At 41.9% G+C, this 9,605-nt stretch overlaps 1 protein-coding gene across 6 annotated transcripts in view; it reads right to left on the reverse strand.

Annotated features, from left to right (window-relative positions):
• Ikzf2 (IKAROS family zinc finger 2) overlaps positions 1-8,907 on the reverse strand; it is a 149,677-nt gene extending 140,770 nt beyond the window's left edge. For 2 of the 6 annotated variants that reach the window (XM_021197925.2, XM_021197927.2), the window contains exons 1-4: positions 8,685-8,907; positions 7,362-7,465; positions 5,815-5,863; positions 4,881-4,985 (exon numbers count right to left, since the gene is read on the reverse strand). In XM_021197925.2, the coding sequence (XP_021053584.1) occupies positions 4,881-4,985; positions 5,815-5,863; positions 7,362-7,391 (184 nt within the window). In that variant the 5' untranslated portion in view covers positions 7,392-7,465; positions 8,685-8,907. Of the gene's footprint in view, positions 1-4,880; positions 4,989-5,814; positions 5,864-7,361; positions 7,466-8,684 lie in introns of all 6 variants that reach the window. The other 4 variants (XM_029538997.1, XM_029538994.1, XM_029538996.1 and 1 more) reach the window with 3 other exon arrangements.
• Between the last annotated feature and the right edge of the window lie 698 nt (positions 8,908-9,605).

Here is a 9,605-nt window from a genome sequence, read left to right on the forward strand (position 1 = left end):
AAAAAAAAAAAAAAAGGACTTCTACTAGGAGGGAGAGAGTTTGACACAGAAACATAACATTTCTACAGAAAGTTGTCTTGTTTGCCTTCTCACCTCTAAACCGCCTAAATGGAGTAGCCAGGTTGGTTGAGGGACAGAGGAAGAGAAGCAGCAGTCTTGCTGTTAATGACCTGCAATGAATGCTTGCTTTCTGTCTAAACTTTTCCCTTTTTCTCTGCTTTTGATATACTCATGACACTTAATTCTGACAGCTGGGAAATCAGGGTTCTTGGTTGTGGTTTTTCAAGTTCTAGCAAATGAAAACTAAATGCCAACACACACACAGAGACAGAGACATACACACATACACACACAAACATACACACATATTTAGACACACATGCAGTGCCTTCACACACATATATACATACAAATATACAATACACACAAACATACACCTGTTCAGCTATGTGCACACACACACACACACACAAATACACACATACACAGACACACATGCAGCCGCCTGCACATACATATACACATACACACAAATACACACATGTACACAAACACACACATACATACAGAGAGAAACATACATGCATACCACACACACACACACACACACGCACACACACACGCACACACACACACATACACATGCACACAAACATCACTGCTCTGAGTCCAAAAAGAGCTATGCTTTGCATCAAACTGATATGGTGTTACATTAGGGTGTGCCCTATGGAAATCCAACCTAGGGTGACTGCCAAACTAAGCGGCAGAAGAAACTGGGAAAGTCAGGGAATCCTGCAGTGAGCTATGTTGTACAGATCCTATTGGAGGACAGTTTCACAGGATACCGACACTGCTCCACCTTCACACCAATTCTCCACTACTTCTGAAATTCGCAGGGGTTTTTGTCACTAAAACACCACATTGGGACACAGCAGACACCATGCCAGGGTGACACTACAGAGGCAACAGTTAGCTAATCAAGATAACATCCCAACTGTGAGAATTTTGTCTTTCTTCGGCAATATCATGGGTCAACTTATTTCTTCCAGCCTCAGTTTGCACATGTGAGAACTAGAACCTCATACTACATGTCTATCTCACTCTGTTCTAAGAACGGAAACAATCTATGAAAAGGAGGAATGTAAAACACCATGAGAAGACTAAACTAGATTCCCTAACCTGACGATTGGTGAGAGCCTTGTAAAACAAGAATTACTACTTCTTCCGATTCCATACATGCCACCTGGCCATCAAGCTGGCTGATCATCAACAGCACTGACTGGATAGCCACTCCTCCTGGAGCTTTAAAGTCATAGAAACTTTAATGTCATGGGGCAGTTTCCCATCACTTACGCTATAACCTGCTAAGAAAATTCATGTATGGCCATAAAAGTAGATGTAAAATAAATTATGAATTTAGCACCTTAAAAAAATGTTCAAAGACCACTGAGATGATCCATTGGGCAGGAAGTTTTGCTGCCAAGCCTGGAAGCCTTAGTTCCATACCCACGATCCACACAGTGGAAGGCAGGAGCTGGCTTTGTCTGTGGCTTTGTCATCCATACCGTGCCATTTATGTGCACATGTACATTAATTAGTTAGATAATGTGATTTTAAAAAAATTAAACATTAAAAACAGTCAGCTGTAAGTATAGAATATCTGATACTGAACCGGGACTCCAAGAATTGGGAATGAGCTAACCCAGAAACAGACTGAATCACGAGATAAGTTTCATCTCACAGGTCAGAACACAATACAGATTATTTTTATACCATTCTGAGTTGTCTATCTCAGATCCTTAGCTTCTAGATTCTGTTTCTAAAGTCGCTTAACTCTGTGTGTTTCCAAGAGCCATCAAGCCACAAGCACTGTCATCCCTGACACTGAAAACTGTCAGCGAACTCAACATGGACACTAATGATCTCAGGCAACAACACCCATCCTCTTATCAAAGAGATCCGTACTCGGGAAGAAAAAGTCGAAAGGGTTCTATGAAAAAAAAAAAACACTCTAAAAACACAGGAAGCAATCATTATGACATGTTAGGATCACTAATATCTGCTACTTCCTTGAAGGTTATCTTATTCGTAAATTTAAAACCCTAAACTGTCAGGCATCGTATCCCTCTTCCTTCTCTCCCAAGTTGTTCCAGCTCTATTTTAGTACTGTCAAGTGGTGATGGCTGCTGTCATTCTTCTTATGCTATAGATGGCAGTCAGTGTACAGATGCCCTTCAACTTAGAATAGTCACCAAGTCCACTAAACTGATGACTGGTACATTATAGTCATGCTGACCCGTTTCGTGAAGGCAGAGTAAGTGGGTTATCATGCCTTACTGGAGTTACACATAAATGATTTTTTTCCTCCTATAGACACTATTTTATCCAATCAGAAAAGTTTTCCCACTGACTTCTAGCTCCAATACTTCCAACCCAAACTTTTAATTCCTTCAATGAAAGAAACAGCCTCATAAGAAATATACCTGAATATATTATTTTAATGCAGAGAACATGTTATTTCCATGTATTAAAGGCAACAACATATGTTAATGGATAAAGAAGCAAGTGGTGCTGGCCCTGAATACAAAATTTATTCCAAGTTTCAAACATCGGAGTGACTGACTCTAGGCCCCTGTTCTAATTAACAGACAAGAGTCTTTCTTTCTCAGACTCTGTTTGCTTTGGCAATCTAAAATACTGATGATTCTCCTAGATCTACCAGAGAGGAAAACTGGTTATCTTCCCCATCTAACACCGAAGTGGGTAACCTAGATACCGTAAATAGAGGCTACAGAAAGGATGCACCAGACAGCTCTGAAGTGAGAGCCAAAATATTTAACCAGCAACTCTGAAAACACTGCAGGACTCAGCCAAAAATTGTATGAACATGGAATTGCCACAGGCTAAAAAATTAAAAAAACAAAACAAAACAAAACAAAACCCACAAAATTAGCAAACTTCAGCTTACTGTTCTTGGGTGAGAAATCCCAGTGTGGGAGCAAAGAAAAATAAATAAATAAAGCAGCTTATCTGTTCACATTAACCATTTCTATACTTTGCAATGTTTATTTTAAAGAGAAGGGAAATGCCTTTCTAATTGAAGCAATTAAAAAAAAAAAAAAAGCAGATCACAAAATGCCAACTAAGTAAGCAAGAACTTTTCGGTTTTTTGCTAATTTTCTGGTTGTGACTAGAGAGGACAGGTTAGTCCAATCAACAGCTACTCTGCGTTTTACACACTTTTTGTTTTTAAGGGGAGGTAAAGGGTAAGTAAGTAGCACACCATAGAAAGCTCCATGTAAGTCTAACTTAACCCATTAGACATGAAAAAGTTGTTTCTAACAAATGAAACCATAGTCTACCAAAGTACTAATAATATTAAACATTAAAGTGAAAAAAATCTCTATATACTATTACAGTAATAAAACTTTTCTCAAATCAATAAGAAAAAAAAAAAAAAAAAAAACCCGAAGTGCTCCAAACCCATTACAAGAGATTACCAATATAATTCAGCATGAATCACTCAACAACACCAGGATTTTTTTTTTTCCTTTCTACATCCTAGAGGCCTGCTTCAAGAATGAAATTTCCTGAATATGTTTTCCTCATTCATAAAAAGAAAGAAAACTTTTAAATGAAGTCAAGTCAAGCAGCTCAATCACAATTTCAACCCAATGACTAAAATCACTTGAGGGTGAAGACATGCAAAGTGTACCCAAGGGTAACTTTATATACTTTATATAATTGTGCTTAGAATTCAGAAGGCTTCACTAATTATAAAGTTTCTAACTTTACAATAACCTAAGTTAGGCTAGAAGAAAGACCAGGAAAGGAGTTCTCTCAGAAAACCAGAACTGACTTAAGAATATGCTTGCAGTTAAATAGCTTATTTGGGTTTTCCCCAGTTGTTAAATCTTCCAATAAGAAAAGTCTCCTTCATCACCCAGAAAGATACATTGTAAATTAAACTAAACTCAACATAAACCATGACCTTCCTATTTAAGACTGCAACCTATACCCAAAGAGCAAAGAAGGCAACGCCTCAAGCTTGTTCTAAGAGTGGCAGACCACTTGCACTGCATTAACTGATCTGATGAGACATTTTCATTAAAAGGCAGACTTCACAAATAAGCGCATCTTGTCCTCCCACACTGACAGCACAGCACGCCTTTCTATCACAATCAGCATTGTCTAGGACGCTCCACGTCAGAAACACTGAAAACTCAAACTGCCACTCCTGCAAACCCAGAAGCATCCCTCTGAAAATCTTTTTTTTTCCCCCCTTCTGGACAATGTAAAACAAAATGATATATATTTATTTTTTTAAAGAAATGGATGCAAATGAGTTCCTCAAATTTTCAATGACATTTCGCTTCAAATCCTCTAAAGGAGAAACTTTTACATTCTTATTTCTTTCTTTCTGAGAAAGCGAGTGACACTTCAAGTTACCACTCATGTTCTAGCTCCTTCATACCAAGGCAGCAAAACCTTATTTCTTCTACTTCATTTTTTTTAAAAAATAACCATGAAGAGTCCTTTGGTAAAACTACATTTCTCTCTATTTTTTTTTTTAACCAAACATCAAATCTAGATGTGACCCTTGAATTGAAAACAATAATCAGTAAATTCTAATAACATCTCTTACCCGGTACAGGTAGGCACCAGCTAGCAAACGCCACCTTGGGACAGTTCAGACTAGTAAGTAGGCTCATGTTTTATGATACTAGAATGAACGGAAATAAATCTGTGTTGTTCTTTTCTTAGCAAAAGCTACAGCAGTACCTCCGTCCCAGAGTGAGCAGACCCCACAGACCCGACAAATCCTAACCTCTCACTTGAGAATTTAAAAAAATAATAATAATCATAAAATGAAGACTTACTGCTTGTCATGTGACTTGGCGAGGCGTGCTGTCCATTGGGTGTGCTTGAGGTGAGGTCAATGGCCATATTGGCGTGTTCCCCTTCAGGTGAAAGCTCATTGTCACCTGCTTTCAAAAAAATAGATTCTTTTGGTTTCTGTTCATTGTCATGTAATATCTAATTACTCAGACTGCCTCATATTCAGAGGGCACGCAGAACCGAACGCTCAAGAAACATGCTTTTTTTTTTTTTTAAAGAGAAACTACAAGGAAATAAAATACATAGTAAATGAATGAAATGCAGGGAAAACACACACACACACACACACACACACACCATAACAGAAAAGTGAACAAACTTTATTATCATAACATTCTTACAGGTCAATGACAATAGAGACCATCTGAGGTCCAAAATAGTTGTAATAGAAACAGCAAGTTTTTCTAATAATCTAATTTAATCAATATAAAGTACCTTAAAGTAAATATTTTTTAAAAATGTTTGCTGGATGGTTCAAATGAGCTTGCTTTTTTTAAAAAAAGGTGAACTTAAGAAGCCTATTCCTTCCTATGATGTGTCTGGGAAAATCAGGTTACCTAGCAGTAAATCTTTAGTACATTCCCCCCCCCCATCCCCCCAACCCCCAGTAGAAGAAATATCTATAACCTGATGTATTCTAAATTTAAATTAAACGGGGAAACCAGTCAAATAAGAAACTAAAGATCTGCTGGCTACAAGCCTTAAATAATGTCCTTTCTGAAATAAGTAGATTTCTATGCCCTCTTCTTAGGTTGCTTCTGGTAATGCTTCCTCCTATCTGTTGCAAGGGGAAACAGTGAACAGCAAATAAAGCTAGAGAACACGGACTAAAGACTCATGGCTCAGGAACTCACACACAGGTAGCACGAAGCTCACTTGATTGCCCACAGCAAATTAATGAAAAGGGATACTCACATGTTATATAGCCATCAATTGCGTCTGTTTCCATAGTCAAAGTGCAGTGCTGGAACACAAAAGATTGCAACCTTTACCCAAGGATTCTTCCCTGTATCTGCCATTAAATTCTTCACTTATTTCAAGCCCCAAGCAGGTAGTGCATGTTGCTCCTGCAACCTGTGCCCGAGAAACATACTACAGTGTACTGTGCGTGCTCATTTGCAAGTCATTGAACTCTCTGCAAATGATCTGATTCCTGCTGGAGATAGGATAGGGACATAGGGACGCTAAGTGTCCTGTGAGATGGGCTGTAGCAAGAGAAGAACAACTCTCTTCATCAAAATTTACCCGGTTTATTGGGGAAAAAAAATAAGAGGAGTGGGTAATCTCCAATTTGCCAACTGTAACTGCTATCTAACTCACTACTTCCCACAATCGCCCTGCAGTTTGAGTACTTCCCTAGTATACAGACAGCTCTATTCACAATTGTTGCAAGTTGGTTCATCATGTTCTAATGGGGGGGGGCACAGAGAACAAACAAAACATAAGAAAACAAAACAAAACAAAAATACTTAGTATTAGACTGTATCCCAAAGACTTTTGCGGCAGTTGGCCAACTCTAGCTTGTAATGACGTTTTTAGCCTACCCCAAATTCTGTGTAAGCACCTGCTCACCGTACCCTAATTTCCTGCCAGACTATGGCCAGAGACGAATGCCAAGCCTACTTAAGACATTCGGAGTTCCAACATTTCAGAAACTTTTGGCTGTGCACGAGGGGAGCATTCTCCTCTCCCCAAGTGTGAGGAATGATTTTCATGCATCAATAACACAAAACAGCACCTAATCCCCAGAAACAAAAGTAAATTGTATGAGACAACACCCCCTAGCTTTGATTCACATCATGAGAAGATCGATAATCTAACTGTATTCTTTGAGGGAAAAAGTTAAAGAATTGACAAGTCCTGAAAAGATTTTTACTTATTTTTCCCCTCTTTGGCCCGGGTCCTTTTTGCCTTTAGTTTCAAAACTCTCAAAGCACCAGCAGCTAAATTATTCACAATGAGCCATTTCTGTATTGATCGCCAAGTATATTTAGCCCTAGCTCCTGGAATTTCTCCATTACTTACTGGAAAACAGGCAGCTTCACTTCTTGTCTCCAAAACCACTTCCCTTCTCCCTCCCCTCCCCTTCACCACCAGCCTCCCTACCCCCTCCCACCCCCCAAAAACTTTTCTTTCTTTCTTTATGGAATAATCAGATCAAATTCTCAGTCACTACATAGCAGCTAAATTCCGACCTGCTCTACTCTTATCAAATTCTTTCAATTAGGTTACGTAAGGTTTGAAAGAAAGGGATCCGGAAAGTTTTAAAGGGGAGCAGTTTCTACCGAGATCTTACAAATGAGTCTATCTCTTTAAAAATGTACACATTTAACACACATACTAAAAAGAAGCGTCAGTTAGAAGAAAAGAAGTCTGCGCCAACAGTGAAAGGGTTATTAAACCCTCAGTGAAGGAAAAGAAAGAAAAAGAAAAAAGGAGAAAGAGAAACGAAATGTACATACAAAAGAAATTGTCCTTTGATTAAAAAACATTCATCACCATTTCCAGCTCTGTCGGGAGATCCCAGCTTCTTCTAACCCCTCAAAGAGGAGGTGACAATGTCGGGCTGAAGAGAAACGGAGAAAGAAAGAAAGAAGTTTTTTGTGTCCCCCCCCTTTCCCTCCCTGCCCCCTCCAGGCCAAGCCCCCTGCAGAGTTGAAGGCGAGGAGGAGGGAAAGCACTTTACAGGTGGGTCATTCCAAGACCGAATCCAGCAAACAGATCGGCTGATAAACAAAACCAAGAAATGAGAGAGAAGGAACACTCCCCCCCAACCTCCTCCTCCTTCTCCTCCTCCTCGTCCTCCTCCTCCCCCGCCCCCGCCCCCTCGTCCCTTTGGGATGGTCTAGTAGGAAAAGTCACTCAGGAATGGCACCACGTACTTTCAGGAAAGAGAAAAAAAAAAAAAAAAGACAGAGAGGGAGGGAGAGAAAGAGAGAGGTCAGTCAGTGCTACAGCAATGCGATTAACAAGAAGAGAAAAAACTTGATCCACCGGTTCCTTAAGAATCGACCAAAAGCTAAGACAAGAAAACTGAAAGAAAAAGGGGAGGGGGGTACGAGGGGAGGGACAGTCAGGCAGAACCCAGCAAGGAACCAAGGCCAACTTCATAGGACTGTTTTGTGGCCTCTGGCAAAATAGGAAAAAAGAAAAAAGAAAAAGAAATTAAATCCTCATTCCATCTCCTTCGTCCATACCAGAACCTGTCAAAGCGATTTAACTGCTGCTGTTATACATGTGTCACACCAGATTTTTATTATTATTTTTGTTTTGTTTTGCTTTCAATCTCAACAGTATAATAGCCTTTATCTAGACAGCTGCAATCTATGCCAGGTTATCCAATCTTTCTTCTTGGAATTCAAGTTAAAACAAAGCAAAAACAAGTCCAAATCCATGACAGCTATAGAGATGAGAACTGATTAATCCATTAACATCCCAGAAGCAGATTACAAGGAGGGGACCGATGCATTAAGGCAAAGGACATCATCTTCAACGAAATTCCCTGAGCGTCCTTTACAAAGATCATTTCCCTAATCAGAGCCACAACCCATCCCTCCCCAAAGAAAAGCGTCTACATTATTATTATCACTGGTTAACAGCAACAAGTCATTCGATCACACCACACTGTTAAACAAGATTCCATATCATTACACTTAACTTTGAAAACACTCCCCGCCCCCAACCCCTTTGCAAACCATACACAAATTGATAGATAATCTATGAATCAGAAGACAAATAAAACAAGAGCTGTTCTTCCCCACGCAAAAAGCCAAGCGGAGATTTACCTCAGCAGTGCATGCAGTAAAATAATCCCATCACCCTTTTGTTTGTGTTTACTGTTAGTGTGTCCTCTCCCTCTCTCTCTTTCTTTCTTTCCTGTGCCTAACGTGTGTTTGTGCACTGCAGTTGGTGGTGGAAACTAAGGCAGTGGATCTGTAGCTAAGGGTAATCCTGTTTTTACTTCCTCCATCTTCAGCGAGGAGCAGGGTTAGCCCGGGACAGCTGGTCAAACCCCGAGAAACCGATCCGGCGGAGCCCGAGCACATCTCCCCCGCCGGCCGGGCTCGCGCAGACGCCCGCGGGCGGAGGGCGGGCAGCGGCGGCGGCGGCGGCGGCCGCGCGCGCGCGGACGGGGTGGGGGTGGGGGGTGGGGGGGTCGTCCGCGAGCGCCCGGGTCCGTGAGAGCCGCGTGTCTGCGCGCTCGCTCGGCCGCTCGCTCGGCGCGCTCGGCAATCGATTACAGGACAAGTGCCGCGCGGCTCCGCGCCTCCTCCGCGCCTCCTCCGCGCCCCGCGCGCCCCCCGCGCCGGCTCCGCCCCTCTCCCCCGCTCCCCTCTCCCCGGCGCCCCGCTGCTCACGTTCTCCGCTGGCCGCGCGGGAGCGACGATCTCGGGCACCCCCGGCTCATGTCGGCCGCGGGAAGTTCTCTCTCTGGCCCGGTACCTCCCCGGACTCCCGGTTCCCGGCACCCGGAGGATCTGGGACACTGAGCCCGGCAGAGGGGCCCTTTGCGAGTGCCCTGGGAGACACGGAGCGAGCGCCACTGTCCCCATTGTGAAAGTGCTTTCCAGTGCAAGTTTAAAATTAGAGTGTTTACTTGCTGTTTATATCCACCCCTGTCCAGGCGTGTGCCACATCCACCCGAGTCGAAGGAACCGTGAGGGTCGAAAAAGTTGTTAGCCTGGAAGTGTAGCCTAGCCTTATGC

This window comes from Mus pahari, chromosome 5 (genome assembly GCF_900095145.1).
Source record: "Mus pahari chromosome 5, PAHARI_EIJ_v1.1, whole genome shotgun sequence".
Lineage (NCBI taxonomy): Eukaryota > Metazoa > Chordata > Mammalia > Rodentia > Muridae > Mus > Mus pahari.